Source organism: Xiphophorus maculatus, chromosome 3, assembly GCF_002775205.1.
Source record: "Xiphophorus maculatus strain JP 163 A chromosome 3, X_maculatus-5.0-male, whole genome shotgun sequence".
In the NCBI taxonomy this organism is placed as follows: domain Eukaryota; kingdom Metazoa; phylum Chordata; class Actinopteri; order Cyprinodontiformes; family Poeciliidae; genus Xiphophorus; species Xiphophorus maculatus.
This window is the reverse complement of record NC_036445.1, coordinates 14,225,701-14,249,104: the sequence shown is the minus strand read 5'-3', so window position 1 is coordinate 14,249,104 and position 23,404 is coordinate 14,225,701. Positions and strand designations below refer to the sequence as shown.

Here is a 23,404-nt window from a genome sequence, read left to right as displayed (position 1 = left end):
TGCATCTGCTCTGGTTCCTGTGGGGCAGTACCTGGGTGTGTTGGACATGTCACAAGCCTTTTTTAGGACTCTGGTAGAGGGAAAGATAAACAGACCCTTAATGAAGCCACTCAATCACAGGTCAGTTAAAACAGCTGACCAAGGATGGAAGGGCTTGTCAGGCTTGATTGGAGGCCCATTGAGGCTGGTCAAGAGAAGCTCTCGAGTCGTCACACTTCAGATTAGCCATTAACCACACTATAAACCTCAGCTTAGCCATTCCTCCTTCTCTAAACACACATCTGACAGACTGTTGTGGCTCATGTTAACTCCATGAGCGGTCAAGGGAGTTTTTAAAAAGCCAATTTAAACTCCGTCCTTTGTTTAACCCCTCTAGGAACTCAAACCTGGAGTCATTGCATTGGTTATGTGCGAGAGTGTGTATGTAGGTTATTTTTTCTGACTTAAGGTATTACTTCTCCAGCATTTTATGCACCAGATTTACAAGTAGCACCACACTGATGTGAAATTTACAACACTAATAAAGTAGAATTTCGACTTTGTAAGATTCCTAAGTGACTTTATACATGAAAAAAGAAGAAAAAGTTCTCATTTGTGCTATTGAATGGTTAAATGATATGGCTCAATCATGTGTTCCATTTTAAGTCAAAGGGAAAATTTCCATGTTTAAAATTTGAAAAATTCCCAGAATTATCACCTTGAACTTGGAATTAAAATTGGAAAATTATGAGGTTTTCACCCAACCCAACCTCAGTCTTCCACAAAATTTTTGTTTTTGTTGTTGTTTTAGTATAATTTAGCTACAATAAAACCAGATTAGCTGTACATCTGATTTTTATCCTCTAAAACCTTTCATATGTTGGCTAAAAGCACAAAATGGAGAGAATATTGTTATCACCTTGTATTGATAATTAGTCTGATCATCGAGCATATTATGTAGCAAATGCAGTCGATTTGGTACTATTACTAACTATTTAAACAAGAATACATCTTAGTTAGATTTTGTCTTCAAAACAACAAAAGTATAGCCACAGATTATGGTAAATATATATACGTATATTTAGAAGGTTCTGATGAAACAAAAATCTGCATCAGTTACTTTGCAAACAAGTGATATCAAAAGCCCTCTAGAGCCAATTTAAACTACTGTAGCTCACCACTAAGGCAGCCCAGGTAGCACCAGTGGTACCTATGCTGTAGGCTCAGGGTTTACATTTTGTGCAAAGCTGTTTTGGCACATTCAACATTCTGTTTAAAATGGTCTGGGCTCATATAGCGGAACCTGCACCGTCTGTTTTTATTTTTTTGTGAGTGAAAGACAGGGTGGATGAGAGAAATCAATGACCCAATTCAACCCATTACAGCCATGACTGCTGCAGTAATGGTGTGGAAATGGACAGTGGTCATGTGGATCCCCCCGTTTACACCTCCAGGCTTGGATCACAACTGAGGCTCTTATTCATTTGCTTCGTGCTTTGATTAAAAAAAGTACTCTGAGGGTTTCAGAGGCTCTCACATGATGGGGACAAGGGAAGAGGTTTGTTCGTTCTGTGGGGGAGAAAATACTTTATCTCACCAGGGTTGCCAAAGGACAAACACATAACACTAGGCTGGAATTATCCTCAACAAATAACACTTGTAGTCCTCTCTTCTGGCAAATGTTGGCTCTTTGATTTGAGGTAATGTGCTAACAAGCAGTGGGTATATGGAATACCCATAGCCTTAATATGTGTATTTTCAAGGAAGTGAGAGTCTGCATGTGGCTTTGTGTATATATGCCACTTTGTGTGTGCATGTGTATTTTCACACTAATTAATGAAAGGCTTTATATGCTGGCTGAGGTGACAATGGCCTGTCTCCAGTCAGGCATTGCATCCCCCTCCCATGTCAGTCTCAACCCTTGGTGGTCCGGGTCCTCTCTCTCGCACACTAACACATTAATGAGCCCAGTCTAATTAGTGCTTGTGGCTTCATACCAGGGACCCCTGAAACCACATCACCATTGTGAGTTAGCCTAATCAGGGGACCACTAAAAAGACAAGAGTGCCCAGTGCTCAAGCAAGGATGTTCACATGTATGCCCGACCAGTTTGGATTCCCTCAAATTAGCACCCCAAATCTTTTGGACGAGGAGAGGGAGCAAAGAAAGAAAAGGTTGCATTTTTCAGATTTGTGACCACTGAGGATCGGCTGCTCACTCCTTCCCATTTATCTCCCTCACTTCCTCCCATAGTTCTCCTCCCGAGGGCGATGCAGAAAAATGATTTTCCTCTTCTTCTTCCTTATTCTTCACCGCAGATAATTCAATCTGTTTAATATAAAATAATCTCTCCCGATTTTTCAGCCTATTTTAACCTGATCAGTCAAACAGCTGCCTCAGGGGGACAAGCTGCATTCCAGCTCGTCAAAGAAAAAAAAAAAAGAAATTATGGGAGAGTCAGCCCAGGGAAGCTGTGTGCTTGGAAAAGTGTCTGTTTGCTGTTCTTATGTTTCACAGGTAAAACAGAGGGCAACGTGATTCAAATTAAAGGGCATTAAAGTTCCTACACATTTTTAAAGTCAAAATTCTGAACTTTTCCAGAATCATATTTTTAAATACTAAATATAGTATTTAATATATATGCTGGCATGCTTTAGGGATATTGGCAAAGCTTTAAATGTGGAATTTGCAAAAAACCAGAGTGTAAGAAAGTGGATGGTTATTTATTTTCATTGCTTTTTTAGCTCTCAAAAAGTTACATAATTTTTCATCCTTCTTCTGCTTTTCTCAACCCCCTACGTAGGAGTCCTGAAAATGAGAAACCGAATGATACAAATAAATATACAGAAAAGACATTAACAGTCCTCATAAAGGAAGACAGTTGGTGATGCGAGTTGTGGTACTTGAGGTCTGGGGGTTTAACTTGTGTCCCACAGCACTTAACATCCCCCTAGCCATCTCTCCTGGCAGTTAATTAGAATCCAATAAGGTTGCTGCCTGTTGGTCATTGTTCCTCCAGTGTGTTTACCCTTTCTAGAGGCTCCATTCGCTGCTTAATCTGGCGAGAAGCTGAATGTCAATAGGTCAGGCCAAGACTCCAGAGCCCTGAGAGAGAGAGGGAGAGACCCTGAGTCGACACATAGGGAGGAAAGAGAGAGGACCATTCAGCTGAAGGAAAGGGGTCATTTTTCTCCTTCCCCTCAATATTGGTCTTTGCCGTTCTATTCATCCGCACCCAGCCTCCACCTCTTGCTTCTCCCCTTCTTGTTTTTTCTTCTCACTTCTAATCCATCCTCTTGATTGTTCTAAGCTGCTTTCAGCCAGCCTCCAAGAGGGTGGAGGGGTGGAGGTGGGGGGGACTCTGAGTCTGTTTTAATTAAGATTTAAAAGACGACTCCCTCAAGCAGGGAGATTTAAGAAGAGATGGACAGAGCGGAGTAAACGAGTAAAGATGGGACAGATTGCAGATTGGACACAGCAAATATCAGAAAATCGGTACGGAGGGAAAGTTAAAAAGCTATTATTTAACGCACGTAGATGGGAGCGTCGAGTACACAAGCACAGCCAGACACTGAGGCATTGAAAGGGGCTAAGCCAGATGGGATTTTTTTTTTTCTTCATTTGTAATCACACAGCACAATCTATATAGATTGATCTCAACTTCCTGTGATTCATACCGTATCCTGCGAGAGTGATATGGGATCAGTGGTAGCCAGCAGGCAAGCTGAGCGAGTTATCTCCACTCTCTGTCTAATGATCGATCATCTCACCAGATGGGCTTAAGAGCCCTGTAACACTTCACTTGTTTATCAGAGCTGCAAACCTTAGGCCTATCTGTAGATGTGACCCGCAAAGTAAGTGTTATTTTTGCAAACATATAGTACTTAAGAGTAAAGGTGTTATGATCAGGGGCCCATCCAGTAAGTTCTGAAAGGGGTTTCCAGATGGGGGGCACCTACAATCTTCTAGTGGGATATCAAAAGAATTAAAGTAGTTTTATTATATTGTTGTCATAATGGGAGGAGGTGGGAAGACAGGACAAGGTATAATTAACGGATAGAAAAACGTAGTGACATAAGCAAAAAATAAATTAATAATCAATTTTCAAGCTAGCCCCCTCTAAATTGTATGGATAAAAAAAAAAAATCTAAGCCTATCTAGCAAAGGGTCTCTGGGGTGTGATAGGTTTAAGAGTTTGTAGGTGGGCGAACCTGGTAACTATGCATTCATCTCTCAAAACAATATCAGCAATTTAGGGTTTACCAGAACAAAATGAGTAAAAGAAAAAGTAAGGTAAATGTAAATCGGCAGCATCACATGTATAAAAATATTCCCCTATTATTTTCTAACGTCTCACACAGGCTGCGTCCAGACAGCAGTCAATGCTTCTAAGCATGGATGCAGCAATCCTTTTTGAACTTGTTCTATTCAGAAGCTGTGCTTCCAGCATATCCTGTCTCAACGCATTTCAGCAGAATGTGCCGAATGTGTGCTAAACGTGAGCATTTAACCAGAGGCACGCCAGCTCTCCTGCTGTGCGTTACCCATAACAGTTCAGAAAATCAAAAACTTCATCTTTCAAAATGTTTATGTAGCATAGAACAGTTCAGTTGAGTCCATATATACTGTGGTTTTTATGTTTTGTCTCTTTCTAAGGTGGTGCCAATCCTAAACAAGCATTAAAAAGGCTGACTTTTTGTTTTTGTTTAGTGTTTTAAACTACTCAGGTTGGATAAGTCTAAGTATTTCAGATTTTGAGTTGATGAAAGCAGACCAGACCAATTTGAAAAAAAAGTACTATAACTGAATCTTGCTGGCTAGCCTGGTGAGCAATCTTTATTATTTGATTCTGTCCAAACAACTCCTACTTAAGAGAGATAGGGAGCTTTAAAGATAAGTTTAAATATTCAGATGGTAGCTGTCAAATAATCACAAGTGAGACTCTTCAGGTATTCTTACACGTGGCTCTTTTTTTTTTGTTTTTTTTTACCCCTCCAGGGGGTCTTTTGTGTCCCTTATATGATAGTAGGCTGACAGGAAACGGGGAAGGAGCAGGGGGGAAGACATGCGGTAAATGTCGTCGGGTCCAGGAGTCGAACCCGCGACGGCCGCGTCGAGGACTCAAGGCCTCCCAATATGGGTCGCGCTAACCACTACGCCACCACGGCACGCCCACACGTGGCTCTTTTTGGGTGCCATTGTTACAACAGTGGACGCCTGGGACATCCTCATTAACTTCTTAAAAGTCTTATCGCACCATGACAAAAACAGATTACCCCACAGGAGTCTGGCCGCTAGAGATACACGCTGATCCATTCCTGCATTGCTGTACTTACACCATGCAAACAGGGCATTTAATGGCAAAGCGGCATTTGCATGTTCATCTGCAGCCGTGTAGATGGTGTGTGCTTTGTGTTTAGTAAACCAGTCACATTGCACACATCTGCCCCTATTTTCAAACTTAACATTCTTCACTTGAAGACACACCCCAACACAAAACGAACAAAGACGTGTTTAAGTTCATCAAACCGCAGACTTTGGTGAAGGCAAGGGTCAAAAGCCCAACCCATGGCATTCTCCACTCAGATACAACCCAACACACAGCCACCATATGTCCACTATTTCACAGTTAATGAGCCAGCCCACCCCGGATGACAAAGATCTATTCACACTCAGTTGACTCTGAGGGAATCTGCAATTGCCACGGTGTGATTAGGACAGAATACAGCACTAGTCCAGCCAGTGGCCATTTGGGAGCAACAATAAACTAGAATGAACAGAGGAAGAAAAGACGTGTTAGAGAATATGGTACACGAACAAAGAACTTTATAAAACACTTTAAGAGGATAAATGCAGGCATGATCTCACCCTCAGCCTCGCTATGGCTCCATCGCCCGCCTCCATCAAAGCCCCCCCGAGACTCTCCCAGCACACTTTCTGCCTCCGTCACTCACAACTCTTAATAAGGCCAGCAGTAAACGGCGGGGGAAAATATGTGGGGATGAAAGCTTCTTCTCTTATGTTCTCGCTTTGAGGAAGTGTTTCAGGTTGTCAGGGGATGGGGGTAGAAGGCAGAGGGGGTGCATCTTTATGGAGTAATTCTGCATTTTAATAGAGACAATAAACCCGTCTGCTTTAAGATAATATTTTCTCCCATATCCTGTTGTGTTGTAGCTCTGGGGATTTCTGACAGACAACAAAAAAAAAGAAAGAAAAAATCCACCCCCTCTAAGCAAAAGGTATAGAAGAAAGTCACGCCAAAGAAGAAGGTGTGCAGAGTTCCTGTGGGAGGGATAGATCACATATATTCTCTCACCGCAGTGATTAATAACTTGGAAAAAAAGGTCAAACTTGACTTGAAACGGTCCAGTATATCACAGTTGCATTTGGAGTCTGCGTTTCATACATCAGTTCTGGCAATGATGTCCCATCAGTCCCATCAGCCTGGTCACACAGGAAAGACCCTCTGTGCAGATTATCAAAGATTGATGGGGTGTCCTAGTTAAAGACAGAGAAGCTCTCTGTCGTTCGCAGCTTTTGCGGAAGCACTTTTGTGCAAGGTTTAAGTGCATATGTTATGTGAAGCCCAAGGATTTAACTCAAGTATGTTTAGGAAATTTGCGAACGTGAAATTTCCAGACTTGTTATCTCAAAAAAAAAAAAATAGACAAATGAAAAGCAGCACATATGACTTTACCTCCTCCTATGATCCTTCGTACTCATTATTCTGTAACTACAGATGAAACAAACTGACAGAACAAACAGGATGTTTATCCTGATTGCTTCTTTTCTTCCTCTCCAAGACACAACCTAAGCATCTATTTTACTCTCTGTTCGCTGTCATCCTACCCATTTCTTTTTCAGAGTGCTTGCTTAATAATTAATTGATTAATTAGTTCCCTCATTAATCATTTACTCATTAATCATGGCCTGATTTTTTCTGGAGGAAGCAGCACAATCTGAAAAACCCTGACTTCACATTTCACTCTAATTATGCTCTTTTACTAATCAACGCTTAAGAAATGGAGTTTCAGGAAATTAGTTTTCCCTTTCCTTTCCCCTTCTTTTCTCAGCACAAAGCAGGATGTAGTGAGGTTGGCATGTTACATTTTCCCTCCCTTTTTTGTGTTCTCAAAGCTCTTAGTCAGGAGTAATTTTTAGGGATGGTTCAGGATTTATTAAGTGAGTTTCTGTTAAAAGTTAGCAAAGGTTAATAACTTACCAGCAGTAGATAATTCTTTTGGCACCTTCCTTTAGTATAAATTCACATTAGCTGGACCCGGACATTGAAATTAACTGCTAGTCAGTGAGGGCCAAATACTAAAGCAGACATCTACCATCTTTATCTGCTAGTGTCAAACAAACCATAGTGCTTTATTCAAATCTTTAATTTGAAGTCTGCATTAATCCACAAAACCTTAAAGTTTACTCTTATTAGTTTCAGTTAATATTCTTGTTTGCTTATGCCATTTTTATTCTGAATTCTGAAAACATTTCCTAACCTGAGTTTGTTCTTGTTTTGCATTTTTACAGATTGCTTAATAGAACATCTTAGTTTAAATCAACAGAGACAAGTTTTGTTGACATTTTATTTCTGCATTTTACTTTGTGAACTTTGCTGCTAACAAGAAGGGGAAGAGAAGTGTTATAATTTGAAAAGTCCTTTTTAGGGTTTTGTCTGCCTTAGGTTTTGTATAAGTTATTGTAAAATGTAATGCCTATGCTAAATAAGTTGTTTGTTTTTTGTTGCTGGTGTAACATAGCATCACTAAACTGATGACTGCAATTTATATTCTCTTGGAGATATCTTTGTTAAAGTAGAGTATTTAAACCGAAGAATGCAGTTGTTGAGGAGAGGACAAGCCGGGCCATTGCCTTCCTACGCAAGTCTGCTCAATTCTCACTTCACTGCTCCATCTTGGTTTTCTCCCATTGATATGGATTCCTCTGGTAGAATTTAAATCAGGCCAATCAGCGAATGGAAGGGGAAGTTGTGAACAATGACGTAAATTTTCTGCTCAGTTTTAAAACTGTAAGTCTATAGCCTTAGCAATGGTAACAGAGGAAATAAATAAAGCCATTCAGTCCGTGTTAGCCGTGCTTCCAAATATTGAATTAACATTAACAGCTGCCTCATTCGACTTAGCACTTCTCTATACACAGTGGGGGATGGTTGTTTACAGCGCTGGCAATTTCCGGTTGCTGATTAGAAAACCTCAACATCGAATTGGCGCATTACAGAAGTCACAGGCAAACATTAGCAACTAAAATTTAAAATTCAACACAGTCCACGCCTCCAGGAAGCAATGTTTTCTTTATAGCCTAGTGTCCAGACCCTCTGTATGTAGCAAATTACGTAGGAGAAGAGGTTGGTTTTTACCAGTCTAGAGAGAGCCAAGTCAGTATAACTGGGTGCACTTGATGTTTAATTTGGTTGGCTTTAGTTTTGTTTGCTTTCATGAGGTCAACTGTTGAGTTATTAGTTTGGGATTTTTGTAAATAATGTTTTGGTCATGATTTTCTGTAAATGCACCTGCTACACTCTACATCATCTGTCAACTACCGTTTTTCAGCCACTGTATCCACACAATGCAGGAATGACTTCTTTTCTTTCTTCAAGCACAGCTAAAACAGGGTGTCAAGCTTAAAACACTCACCTTCATACCCGGGGTTAATTGCACGCACTTACTACAACAGACAAAAATCTATCTATACCACAGTACCAGACAGACTTTAGATGAGAAATAATTTTAATTTAGTCTCATTTCACAATTCACCATAACCTCTTTTCATAAATTCTGAGCCGTCACTTCAACATTATGCTTGCTGAAAATATTAGCGAGGGAGTCTACGTCCACATAAGAGAAATCCCCTCCCACTCTCCAAAAGAAAACAGCCCAAGCAAGCAAGTTTGAAGAGTGTAAGAACCAGAGAGGTGGCAGCTCTGTGAATCACAGTCTCATTGTTTCCACTGAAGCCACAACTCCTCTGGGTGAGGAGGTAATTTGTTTAATCGCCAAGAGTTATAGTCCCTGGATGGAGAGATGGGGGCGATAGGATAGTTCTGAAATATGTTCGGCAATGTGGAACGAACACGAGAGGGAGAGTGACAAGAACCATTTTCAACACGTTTAATTAGAAGTGTTTGTTTGCCTTTGTGTTTCTGTCCGATGCAGGGTTCACAACACAGCTCAGCTGCTTTGTGTGAAGAGACTCTTCAGAAAAAATAACATAAAAAAAGAAAATTATGCATCAAATTAAAGAGAACTCCAATGAAATAGAGGCAAGTCGGGTATTAACCTCTAAGCTTTAAAAAGCACACATATTAAACAACACTAATGAGACTCTCATTGAGCTAGCTGTGTATTATATTCAAACACACACAAAAGGGCAGCTCTGACTTTGGTGTGCCACCGCTGCTTCTGAATGAGGTTGTCTCTTATTCATCTCACTTGAAGCAAACACTGCAGGAGCGAACAATGCAATAGATGGCCCTTTCATGCTAATGAGATGCATACATTTACAGCAATACCACCCTCATTAAAAATAATAATAATAATAATAAAGGAGGGAGTATTAATTATGAAACACACTACTTCCTATTGCGGGAAGCCAAGGGGGTCTCCACTGGGCTCAATTAGGAAGAGCAGGCCACAAATCCCATGACTAAATTAATTGATACCCCAGAGCATAAAGCTCTGAGTCTCTCTACAAAATCTATGTTGAGAGAATTCCTGTTTTCATTTCTAAAGCAATTGCAAAATATGACACATAAAGACAAATGTAATTTACTTTTTTAAAAATCTCTTCCGTGCTTGTTTTATAAATTTTTCATCTGTATTTTTTTCTTTTTTTTTTTTTGTATGCTAACTTGTATTAAACGTCATCACAGCAACCCAAGAATGACTTGGGGCCTTAAGCAGAATTTGTTTTGCATCACAAATTCCAGTTTTTATTTACTAAATAAATAGCTACAATAATAATTGATAGAGATTAGTTCACTTCTGTATCTAGAGTTGGAAAAGAGTTCTCAATTATGCTTTTTTAATGTTTTTTTGCATTTGCATTGGTGTGAAATATAAATTATGTTATGAGCAACATTTAAGATTCTTTTCAGTGGTGCGAAAAATGTTACGAATTTTACTTTTCTTAAAATTTGCTCCTCAAAAACCTAAGTTTCAGCTGATTCTTAACAAGCCACATATTTGAATCGCTTAGATTTTTCAATATTTTACTTGAGTCAAATGCTCTTGGTGGCCCCCACCTGGCCTGGAAGTCCAATGTAGTAGCTTTTTTCACTTAATGCCTGGGGACAGTCCCAATTCCTTTTCCATCTCTGAGCCATCTCTCGACCACATGTTGTGCACCGTTTTATCCACCATGTTAGCTATTGCACATACACTAAAGCAGGGCTTTCAATAAAAAAAAAATTAAAAACAAGAAGATAATGATTAAAAGCACAGTAAATTGTAGTGAAAGTCCCTCCATCCAAGCACTGGTAAAAAAAAAAGGAGAGGGAGGATGAGAAACTGGAATGGAGTGGAGAGAAGATGCAGGGAAGGGGGTGGAGGGTGGAAAAGGGCTGGAACTGTGACACACATCCAGCCAGCAGCTGTCTTGCTGAGAAAAACACCAGGGGGTGAGCAGGAGCGAAATGACAAGACTAGCTCAATCAACATCTTGTCAACACAGCAAGCTGATGTGTACAGACAATTTCATACCACCACCGCAGACCCCCTCCTCTCCTTTTTCTTCCCGTTTTTTTTTTTTTTTTTCCACATGGCTTTTTGTTTCCTGTCCTGCTGCCAGCCAGCCAGTCACTTGCTATCTGTCTGCACGGAGTCAGCTCTCAGCTCTCTGGCTCGGGGCTTTAGTGTGTGTGTATTTGAAGGGAAGAAAGGGTGTGTGGGGGGTGTTTAAAAGCCATACTAGAATTATGCAGAAGGAGACGCTTCTGCCTACTCAAAACCCTGAAGATACGGGACCACAAGGGTGATCGTGCATATACTCGTGGCAGGTTGTCAAGACACTGCAGCACGGTGACTGCGCGAATCATTCACATGCGCTCACATGCTGACTGTGTCACATCAGCACTCTTTGACCACCGCACCCCACCCTCCTTTTTCACTTTTTCTTCTTGCATGCATACCACTCTATTTCACTATCCGCTGCAAACTGTTGGAGCAGCTACTTAGTGCATGAGTCTGCGGCTGCTCGCCCGTGCGATCAGCCTCACTGCTGCCCTGATGTGTGCAGCACCCCGTCGCAGCGGGGAAAAGCCTCGCAGTGACGGCCTTGGAGACAGGCTGATTACAGCATTCCATCAATCGCCCCCCTGCTGCACCACAACCACCTGCCTCTGACTTGCTTCTTTGCAACTACAAGTTGACAGAATGGAAAAAAATTTTTTTTTTCCATTTTTACCTTCCCTTTTTTTTTTATCTTTCTAACATATGGCTCCTTTCCCCCCACCCCCTGCTGCTCCCTTTCTAACCTGCTTTCTTGAGTGTTGTGTTGACAAGCTGACATAAACCCCTGTGATTTTCACACCATGAATTCAAAGAGCAAAAGAAAAAGGGACAGAGGGATCCAAGACAGCAAAGAGGAAGAGAATGTTTTAGGGGAGTCTGGCAGAAGATGACAGCTGACAGTCTAGAAATGCAGAGTGATGGCAGAAGAGCCCAAGAGAAACAAACCAACAATTAGTAACACCTTATGTAATGTTCAAGGAGGGCCTGCTAGCCATTGATTTCAGGGATCATGCCTCACTGGCTGCAGACATATGCGCAGTAAGCAGAGCAGTGAGCCGATGGCAATGGATTGTAGATGGATGTAGGACTGGAGGAAATTGCCCCGGGTGGGGGTATCAGTAGAGCAGCAGGGGGTGAGGAGTTTTCTGGCGGGTGGATAAACTGGTCCACTCTCTAAAAATCACCCGGGCCTGAGCCAAGATTTTCACAATGGAATAAAGGCTGAAAGGGGAGGCTAGGCGGATTAAACTCTGGCAAAACAGCTCTTAAAAAGCTGTTAGAGTGCAATTTGGGCACAAAACGCAGAATGGGAGAAAAGATAGTGAGAACGGAAGGGTGGGTGGTAGGGTTAGTTGGAATGCAGCGTGGGAGAGAAAGGGATAGAACTGAGTCTGCATGGGCACCATTAGAGACAACGCCGTCTGCAAAGACGCAAGCTGAAGCTGTCTGCGACAATCCGAAGCTGAAGGAAAGAACAGAGGTTCTTACACATTGAGCTCATGTGTTTTTGGTGCCACATTGCTGCAAGCCAGTGGGTGGTATCTGTTGTTAGCCCCCTTCGAGCTCTCAGAAGTTCTGTAGGAGTCACGCTAATGAGCTTAGTAGCCAGATCAAATATGAGATGGGTGCAGTATCCCCTTTGGGACTCTTTGGTGCAGCCGCTCAGTACAACTGTCTGCTTTGTACACGCATATACGCACAAGTGCTTTCACACAGGGAAAGAAAGACAAAAGAGCTCAGCTCAAAACAAAGGGATAATAATTCCACGCAGAGTTCCCCTTTTCCAGCTCGATTTAGAAGCCTTATCTAGACAAGGCACAATGGGTACCATTTAGAAAAAAAGGTTGTTTATTCCAAGTTAAAATATTATTTTCCCACCAATTGCTGTATTCTAGAGTCCTCTTTATCCTTCTCATATTTTTATGTTTGCCTTTTTTATGGAAAAATCGAGCTAGGGTAGATTGTACTCTGGTTTCCCAGCGCTTTCCTGACATTTTAAAAAAGATTTTGACTTACCAAAGCACAGTTTACATCAACCAGTAAAACTAGGTAGCACTTGTATTTACAGACCCCAGATTGTGGCAATTGGCCTCCTTGAACTGAATTTGATTGAGGTCATAGAGTAAAATGGCTGTGCGAGATGGAGCATCTCTCTCGGAAATGTATTCAGCCGAGTGTTGATGCAAAACAAGGGAAATATGAACAGGGAGTGTAGTCTTGTATTACTTAGTGGTTTATTTGAAGGACATGGCCTCCTGTTAAATTAACTAACAGCCTTGGGTGCATTTTTTACATCCAGCAGTTACTGTGGTGACTTGCCAGTAAATGTGCTATGTGTGTTGGATTTATATTTTCTCTAAAGGTCATCTCCAGTGCCATTAACTCTTCCTCCTGTTTTTAACATCGCTGCTTGTGCTTACGCACAGAAAGAAAGTCTAATTTGATCAAGGCACGTGTCCAGCGTTGAACAGATCATTGCTGACATCTGTCCATCTTGTCCTGATCCCTCTTAATCTGAACGTATCAGATGATTTGAAAGAGGGAGTGCAGGCAAGTGCCGGGGTCAACGTAAAGCTCTTTAGTAGGCGATGGTCAAGTCTGGGAGGAAGCTCTGCTGCACTTAGCTCCAACCATGTGACAGCAAAGTCAGTGTGTCAAAGCATCCGCTAAATGTGCCCGCTGGTGCCTGACAAGTTGATGTCCATATTAATGTATGCCCTGTCCTACATGCTCATTCACATATTCAGATGCATGCTCGCAGAAACAGATATAAACACAACACATTTCTCAACAGGGAAAAAAAAACAAACAAAAAAACAAGATAGCCGGCTCTTGCCATCATCCATAAATCCACATAAACTTGGTCTCATGTATATCGGGCAGTGTGAAATGATATCCCATTTTAAGAAATCCGGATTAAAATTTAACAGACCACACATGCATTGACCTTGTTACCAGGAGATGAAAAACACACACTAGACATGAAACAAGGACAGAAACATAATGAATGCAATAAATTTTGTTGCTTTGAGATCTTGCTGGATGTAATGTTGAAGTGAGCATGAATAACTATAATCACCCTTACACATTTTTACCTTGGTAAGGTAGCCTATTAAACTAATATCTGCTACAGATGTTTTATTTGTGCAGTGAATTTAGGAACCAGTTTTTCAACTTCATTATGTTGCTGATGGGGGTCATGAAAATTTGGTTGTCGAGTCCTCTGGTGAACTTTCTTGAGAACTATAAAACACCTATGTGTCCCTCAGGGCCTTCATTTGAAAGGGTGATGCAGGAATATGGAAAACCTATTCTCAGCACAAAGTCGATCATAATCCCAGTGTGCTTTGGATTCACCAGGGATGCTGCTTTTCTCCTACCCTGTTTGAGGTAGATACATAAGAAACAGGATGTCTGCTTTGGGAACTTAATGTTCTTAATCATACGGATGATGTAGTGCTATTTGCATTTTACAGCTGTTGTCTTTGGGAAGCAATAGATTGGTTAATAGCAGAATTTGAAGTGGCCAGGATGAGAGTCACGTTTTCTGAATATGAGGCCATAGTTCTTAACTAGAAAACAGTGGATTGCTTCTTTCAGTTTGACGGTAAGGTCAGGTATCTTCTTCATTGCAGGATGAAGCAGGTTAGATTGGGGCCTCACCTGCTGTATTCTGCAAATGCTCCAGGTTGACCACCAGAGAAAAGCTTTTGCTTATTGATCCATCAGTTGTTCAACCTTTATCTATGGCCACAAGAAATAGATCGTAATTGAAATAATGAGACCCTGGAAGTGTTGTCAATGGTACATCACGTTGTCCTTTTCATCAACAGTAGCACGATAGAGCAGTAGCTTGATAACTAGATTTTGACAGTTCGTTGTGGCTCCGGTGTTGTATAGAGCTTTATCAAATACGAGGGCTCCAAACCGCTTTACACTACAATGGCCCTTATCTAGCGCCTTTTCAAGTCACTAGACGCCAGAGAGCTTTACACTACATTCAGTGATTCATTCAATCGCAAACATGTTCACACACTGATGATGGCATGCTACTGGATAGTAGCCACACCTGTCCTGGGTCAGTCTGACAGAAGCGAGGCTGCCATGCACCAGGGCTCCTCTGACCACCACCAGCAGGCAATATAGGTAAAGTGTCTTGCCCAAGTAAATAATGACTGAGCAGGAATCAAAACTGCAACCCTTGGACTGTTGAAGCCTACCCTATCGGTATGGGGAACTGTTACCTCATACCCTAGTCTCTGAAAAATGATGGATGAATGGGTGAACAGCAGAAGTGTTACAAGAAAATTTCAGGTTTTTTTCAGTATTCAAGCTCCCCATGTTTAGTTTGGGGGAAAAAACACTCAGAGCAGTACAGTTTGTGTTTGTGTACTTGAACACAAGTGCGTGACACAGCAGCCCACAGAGAACAAGCCTCTTCACACCCACATCTTATTTTTTTTCTACTTGCTCCTTCACCACCAATTCTTTGTCTGGTTCTGTTCCTTTTTCCCCCACGTCAGAAATGTATTCATGTAATTAAGCTGCTAATACACCGTCAAAGAATTGTCTAATTCAGCAAGGAGGAATTAAAGGAATCTGGCATGAGTCATTAGCCAGTCGAGATGTTCTGTTCAGCGTTTTCAATAAGGGATCTAGAGAGCCATGAATCACTTATAGGGTGAAAAAGAACACTCTCTACAGCACATGCTCGGCGCTTTATGTTTGTATAGCTGCACATATATGTGTGCGCGTGGCGTTAATTGCCATTTGCGAGCATGAAAAATGGTATGTGGGCGAGGTAAAGAGAAACAATTGAGTGCATGTAATCCATCTTAACAATCAACCAATGCAGTGAATTATTACCCATTGTAAACATTTAGATATTCTGGGCGAGAAACTTAATTGCAATCAATGTTTGCACTGCTGCAAGCATGGGGAGGAAAATCCTCAGCTCACTTTGCAAGGAGAGAAAAAGGAAACACACAGAAGCTCATAAAGGCAGCATGTTCGAGACACGCAAATAAGAAAAAAGAAATATATATTTTTTAAGAGTATGACGGGAAAATTCCAGCCTTCGGTAAATGCCTAATAGACTGAGCTCGAAGACGCTACACTTCTCATTGGTGCTCTAAAATTGGCCTCTTTTGATCCAGAGTGTGTGATACACATACTGCCTACCTGTTTGCACCCACTGCTCACTCGCATTTTGAAAAAGTGATGCACAGGGAGAGAATATTAGAACGCTTTTTGGTTTTTTTTTCTGCCTAATAAACTATTAACACATCCTGGGGGCCAGATGGGGTAGTGAGAGACAATGGGTGGAAGTGAAAATGGGTTTTAAGAGGGATGCTGAGAACCACGATGTGTTGGGGATGAACTCTCGTTCTTGATGAGCTCACTGTTTGGCATCTTTAATTGTGATGTTGTGTGACACTGGCGGGAGGTGGGCTGAAAGGGTGAAGGAGGAGAGGGGGGAGGTTCAGTCCAGGGTGCACCCGGAGATGAAGTGGGTAATTGAGTGGGGAATAAACAGTGCCAACAATCTGGGAAGCCCCCTCCCATTTCAAACTGGAGTTAAAAAAAAACATACAGAGAATGGAGTGAGAAGAGATAAAGAAAAGAGTGAGACTGAGAGAAAATCCCATCCACCCTCTGGGGGAAAAGCTGCTATTGAAAAGCTATTAAACTTGCATTTAGGAGGATTGATTGGAAATGAAGAGGCCTATTAAAAGAGAGGGACAAGGGGACAATAGCACGTCTCTGGCCGCCGTATGTTGCCCTCCTTTCAGTGGCTTTCTTTGCTATTGGAGGCAGGAGGGGGGCTGTCTGTTTAAGCGCTCCCACCAAGAGAAGCAGTTAAAAAGGGGGGGCTTAGCACTGGCTGAATAGGACCCGTCTTTATCTTCCTTCATCCCCCCTTTTCCTTCTTTTCTGCACTGTGCAACAAAGAAGTGGAGACGCTGAAAGAGGGAAGGTTTTTTTTTTTTTATAAGTCCCTTTCCCAACTCACACAGGCACCCTGCGAAGATAACCAACCAACTGCCTCTCCTCTCCTTCTCACCACCTACCTTCCCCCTATGGATTAGTTACCTCTGGAGTGTTGCCATCTTTCCCCTGCCAGTAGGATTTGTAATACTCAATCTTTAGCATAGTGGCACAAACAGTTGGAGCCAAGTATCCGTATTCACGCTGCGCTTCGTTATGTGTGTGAAGGCAAGCCAGCCAATCCGGAGGGAGCGCGTGCGCCTTTTGCTTAAACACAGCAGCGAGACGGCAGCAGGTGTCTCCACTGACTTTCAGCAGGCTCAAACGGATGGTTCCCCCAGGAACTTTAATGGAGTTTTGATTGTTTAACATCCATTTTTACAGAAAAGCACATTTAAAGAGTGGCAGATTTTTCTCCCCAGAAGTGTGTTTTCTCTTCATGTCAGTAAGCATATAACCATATGGTCTTTTGAAACAGTTGAATAAATAATGGGGTACTGCTGACTCTTTTTCTTAGAGTGCTTTATAAAGAAAAAAAACCTACACAAGGTGGGTATGTTCATTCTCTTGTGAGTGTTGTGAAAACACAAATGCATGTTGTAAGGTTCAGATGATCACAGAATGATCATTGTGATCGTTGACTTCTGCTTCAGCTTCTCCATCTACAGCAGCATTGTGGTTTGTGTGACAGTGGAATCAAATTAGGTTGAATCCTTTTGCTGCTTAAGTGCAACTTCAGAATCTCTCGTGAACGCTAATAAAAGTTGATCTTCCATCTTGTGGATGTCATCAGTCAAACTTTAGATCCTAAGAGAACTTTGAAACCCTTAGAACTAAAATGCTTCTATTATTTAAAATCTATATCAGGAGAACAATGTGGCACAGGGGTGAAGCGCACAACTCATGTACGGAGGCCTCGATTTTTTATATGGCCAATACAGTTTAGAGTCCCGGACCCATTGACCAGCTCTCACAACCCAATTTTCCGTCAACTTACTGACGAATAAAGATCACTACAGTCAGGAAATCTTAAAAAAAAATCTATATCAAAATCTGTTCAAAAAAAAATCTGTATTTTACTGATGTCAGATGATATCGCTGTGTTTCCTATGACAAGAAGAGACACAATCTGACTTTAGCATAAAGGGTGGGACTGTCTTCAACTTTAATACAACTTGAAAGCTGTCAGACTCCCATGTCAAATCAGTCACTCCGTTTGCTGAAGAGTTAAATTTATCCGTTGTGTCGCTTATGATGTCACTGATCCTGAACAGTTTGCTTTATTTTTTTTTTTTTAGTGCAACTTTGTCCTTTTTCAATCTATTCGGTTGATATCTATACTTTGTCACCCAGCTGTGTTGTTATTGTTGGTGTAAAATTGTTTAAGTGAAAAATAAAAACTACTGGCATTCCTCAGTATAAGACAACTGTTGGCCGATTCTGTGTTTTTTCTATTTTACTAGCTGGGAAATGATTTTCACATTGTCCTTTTTATTTTTGTCTTCCAGCAGCCACCAAAGCAGCCTACTTCTCCCAGCAGCCCCAGGACCAGGTGGTGGTGCAGGGCCAGTCCGTGACTCTGCCTTGTGTGATTGTGGGTTACAGAGGAATGGTCCAGTGGACCAAAGATGGCCTGGCATTGGGTGGAGAGAGAGACCTACCAGGTACGGTCACTACCCTTGTTTCTGTTGCCCCCTCCTTCCTCCTGCTCTCTGTATTTATTGTCCTCTATGTCTCATCGGGTCTTGTTGCGATCAATGCCCGGTCTCATTAGAAATCAGCTCCCTCTCTGTCAGCCGTTGGGGTTTTTACACAAATGTATGGCGAGGGGAGAACGCACCGCTGACAGATCGGCTCCCGCTGCACACACCAAACTTTAATTTGTTGCTTAGCATTTTAAGAGTCTGGTAGGAAGGTGGATAATCAATTGGCTTTTGTCACGCACTGACATTTAAATGTGTAGCAGCGTAGTGAGAAAGCGGAGAGGCTTCCTCTTGACCTTAGCAACCCCATCTTTATTGTGTCTGTGTTTAAAGGACAACCTCCTCATGCAGCAGCCCTCTTACGTGTTGTGTTTCAAGCCTCATGCCACTGTGCTAACATAACAGTTAAATGCCTGGCCCCTGTAAGGTGCTGTATGCTTTTCACTTGTGCTTTATAAAGAGCTTTTACACCTCTTTTTCCCCCCTTTGTTCAGAGCAGCAGCCTGGTTATTTTTTACTCCTTTTAAATATGTGTTTGTTGTTGCTTGAATTGTTTACTTCTAACTCTATTCTCTGTGCTGGCTTCATGCAGGCTGGACGCGCTATTCCTTAATGGGCGACCCGCTATCAGGCGAGCACAGCTTGCTGATCGATTCAGCGGAGTTGGCGGATGACGCGGTGTATGAGTGTCAGGCTACACAGGCAGCGCTCCGCTCCCACCGTGCCAAGCTCACTGTACTAGGTAAGACACACAGCTCACTCATGATCCTCCCAGCCAGCTCTTGTGCCAGGGTGTGCAGGCTGGCAGAGCTTTGAAAGAGAAGAGGAGGGGGGAAAAATCAGGGGAGTGTCTTTATCACAAAACACCAAGGCAGAAAGACAAGTGTAATTTTCAAGACTCCAGGAAAAAAAAAAATCGCTTTATAGAATATTCAGATCTTCAACTCAATGATGTGTCGGCTGTGTTAGGATTCAATTCATGAGCTCGGGTCTTAAATGTCTGTAAGAAAATGGTCACACTTCCTAAGTCCTAACTTTCTTGGATGTTTTTTAAACCTGCGTTAGGTAGCAGATTATATGTTGTTGTTACATTTTTTAGTCTTTTTTGTCACAAATAGACATTTGAGATAATCCAATCAATTTCACGCAACAACAAAAAAAGTAAATCAAGCATGCAGTTTTTAAATGATGTTTTCCTTTACAATGGTTAAACAGCTATCCAAGCTATCCTTAGTTTAACACTTAAATCCAACCTGTCTGAAACAATAAGTTGACAAAAAGTTCTCAAAAAGCAGTACATTATGCACTGATCTAAAAAGAAATTTGAGAATGCCCTAATAAATTACCAAAGTGAAGAGTTTGCATAGGCCTAGTCAAAGTCCAGACTTAAATCCTTAAGTCCTCATGTGACCCTAAACAGGTAATTTATCTTTTGCGAGTGTGTCCAATTCTGCAAAGAAGAGTGGGACAAAATGACAACTATGTAAAACAAACATCTAAGTGCAACTGTTGCCTCCAAGGGTGACAGAACCAGTTTACGGAGCAATTACCGTACTTCTTTTTCACATAAAGGCTGGTTAATGTGGACTGCTATTCTTCTTTAATGAATAAAATTATCAATTAACAATTGCATTTAGTATTTACCCAGGTTATTTTTGAAAGATGATCAAATTTACTGAAACTGATAATGAAACATTTAAGTTTAAGTAAATACACTTCACATCACTATAAGGTTGTTTAAAACTTATCGTTTGTATATGTTATTCACTTCTTCTGTACAGACTGAGATAAGATTTTGTTGTATACTGCAAAAACACATCTTAAGGAAGCGCCAAGCAAAGCTCAGCAAAAAAAAGAGGGGAAACGCCTTTACTCTCAGTGGCAATAATTGAGACTGTACAGGTCCAAGATAATGTGATTGCTGCAGTCACAAATGACTCGCACAGTTGCTTGAAGGTCCATATCTGCACAGTTAGCACATTTTGCAGCAAGCCACAACATCTATCAAGCGCAGGGCGGTTTTGTACATTAACGTGATGTGAGTGATCTACTTCTTCACACAGACATTCAGAAGTGGAGGAAGGGGGTGGGGGGATGTGGTCAGAGTAGGGAGGATTAGAAGTGACAGACCTTATGGGAGTCGGTTAGGTGCTGCTGGCATCTGGTGGCATGCAAAGGAACACCACTCCATTAATTAGTCCTGTCAATAGTCTATAAATTACTACATAAGCAAATAATCCTTATAAGGAGGGAGAAACTCAAAGGAAGAGTTTATGCAGAACAGTTGTGGCAAATTGTGTCACAAAGTCGGCCGTTCTATTATTTATTTGTTGCCATGGAGGCAAAGTGTCAAATACTGGAGACTGGGTTGGCTAGGTAGAGAAGTCACACTCAGAACTGAAAAAGAACAAAAGGACGCTTTCACAACTTGAAACATTTCAATCAGCTTCAGTATACTTTTGGGAGGTGTTTTATGTCATAACCCTACACAAAGCAGCAAAGTGAAAGAAAAATTATGCATTCAGTTGAAAATTTTCACAAGAATCTCAAAAACGTGGCTTGAATTAGTATCCATCCCCCTTTACTATGAAAACAGTAAATATAACCATGTGGCTGCCTTCTTAGGTCACCTAATTAGTAAGTAAGTGTCCACCAGTGTGCAAATAACCATTGGCATATACAACTGCTCTCTCCAGGTTTGTTGGAGAACATTATAGTATGATCGGGACCCAGGAACTCCCCAGACAGCTTAGGCAGTTTAGATGTTTAAAGGAGTGTTAGGATTCAGATTTGGAAAAATTGCAGCACAAACTAACAGCCTACCAAGACATAGATGTCATCTTAACCGAAGGGAACAGCATAAATCAGAGAAGCAGTCTAGAGGTTTCTGGTAGCTCTGGAGGAACTGCAGTGAGCTACAGCTCAGGTAACTACAATCATGTCTATCATAGAAAATTGGACAATAATTCAGTTTCAGACATACAGGTGTAAACAATACGTGTTTACGTGATTTTTACTTGTGTAGTATTCTGACAACCATGTATATTGTTCCTTCCACTTCACAATTGGTTAACAATAGTGGGACAAAAAATCTCAATAAAATAAATGTAATTTCCGACTGTAATGACATAAAGTGTGACATGGGTGTGAATACAAGACCCTGTAAATAGATAAAGAAATTGTGAATGCTCATCTGTCCACCTTTCTTGTGTAGTTTCCCAGCTGTGCAGAGCAAATCAGTCTGCAGTTCTTCCTATGTAGAAATACATAGCATGTCAAATCACGGAAATCAATGAAAAACTGTCACCCCTACTGGAAAAGTGCCCCCAAAAGACTCTGGCTGGTGGTTCATGATCATAATGCCTATGAAATACACACAGAAATCAAAATGCAGTTTAGCTGTTTGTGAGGATGCGACTATCAAAAAGGAAGTGGGGCTTTCCTGCGTCGCGTGTGCAACCGCCCGCATTTTTGTGTAGGGCTGCGTGGGTGTGTGTGTGTGTGTGTGTGTGTAGAAATCAATGTGGCCAGATGAGACCAAAGCAATCCTGCACAGTCAAAGGAGTCAACGGTGGGAGTGCAGTCAGGGGAATCGGCATGGAAATTAAAATCACCTAGCGCTCGGATTCCATTAGTGTCCGTGCCGCGGCAACGGAAGGACCTCTGACAATTCAGATACACACAGCGAAATTGGTTCGGCGGAGGGTGCGAGAAAGGCCAGCACAAACCCCATGTTTACGCCTTCTCTTATTGGTCGGGGGAGATAGACGCCTTCATCAGGGGTGGCACGCTCGGCTTGCCAGTGGTGCGTGCGAAACCATGCAAATAAATGAACAAATAAGCAATTCGGCTGAAACATCAGTCTGCAACAGTGGGAGCAAATAGAGTAATAATGCTAGTCCCCAGAAAGGAAATAAATAAGGTTGAGTGTTTCTTTTTCTTTCCCCGCCGCCAACTAACAACTGTTCTTGGTCTTTTTTCTTGTATAAAGCTACACCTTGTTAACAGACGCTCGCTAGCAAGAAGATATAGTCATACACTGACACTGAGCTAAAAGCTACAGCAAGCATCAGCCTGGCTGTGTACTCGCCTGAATTTTGCTGTTTTGTTTCTGAGTGGTATGTTTTTGCTCTGCTCCACAGTTCCACCCTCTGACCCCGTGGTGGAAGGCGGCCCCGTTGTTCGTCTGAAGGCCCACACACCACACAACCTTACCTGCAGAGCCTCGGGAGCCAAACCTGCAGCTGAGATCACCTGGTACAGAGATGGGGAGGTCATGGAGACAGCGATTTATTCCAAGGTACAGCGAGAGTGGGCTTAGTCGCTAACCGCCCGCGCAGTCTTGTAGAACGTAATAGTTGGAGAGGAACACATGCAAAAGTATTCAAAACAAAGATATTTCCTCTCAGGGGTATGACTCTCAATCTCTTTTTATTTCTTCCGATCTTTCTTTGTTATCTATTACCTCGCTTCAGTCATGAGGATTTCTTCATGTGCTCTCTGCAGTCCCCCTCCCATTTTTATCACTCATTCCTGACCCCCACCTTCGCCTCTTATGCCTCCACCCCACCCCGCACCCCCCTCTTTTTGCTTGCTAATGCAGCCACACTACAGCATAACTGGAGCATGCCAAAGCTCAGACAGGCATGAGCGTTTCATACAGTAGAGCTTCTGCAGAGGAGAAATCACCCACAACAATGTAGAGACACAATGGGGATGCGCCCGAGCGTGAGCCGGCCGCGGCTGGAAAAGTGTCACATTTTTCATGCTCCCTGACTACGCTAAACGACGCTAAACGCCACATTTAAGGAAGCGAAAGCCTGTAGAGAGAGAAAGAGGTGGAACGGGGGTGGAGGATCAGAGGGGTGAGGGCGTGAGAGGATATGAGATGTAAGGAATTGAAGAGGGAAAGAGGCACAGAGAGGGGCATCAATATTCACTTAAATCATGAGGCGGCTTTGTGCAAAATGAAGCAAATATCTG

The 23,404-nt window shown here is 42.0% G+C and overlaps 2 protein-coding genes across 6 annotated transcripts in view; one reads left to right on the top strand and one right to left on the bottom strand.

Moving 5' to 3' along the window:
• The window catches only part of nphs1 (NPHS1, nephrin), a 199,603-nt gene that overhangs the window by 160,718 nt on the left and 15,481 nt on the right, over positions 1-23,404 (bottom strand). The gene's annotated exons all lie outside the window — the stretch shown is intronic.
• kirrel2 (kirre like nephrin family adhesion molecule 2) overlaps positions 1-23,404 on the top strand; it is a 44,506-nt gene that overhangs the window by 8,872 nt on the left and 12,230 nt on the right. For all 4 annotated transcript variants that reach the window (XM_023330213.1, XM_023330214.1, XM_005798421.2 and 1 more), the window contains exons 2-4: positions 18,227-18,382; positions 19,014-19,163; positions 22,564-22,721. In XM_023330213.1, coding sequence (XP_023185981.1) covers positions 18,227-18,382; positions 19,014-19,163; positions 22,564-22,721 — 464 coding nt within the window. The remainder of the gene's footprint in view (positions 1-18,226; positions 18,383-19,013; positions 19,164-22,563; positions 22,722-23,404) is intronic.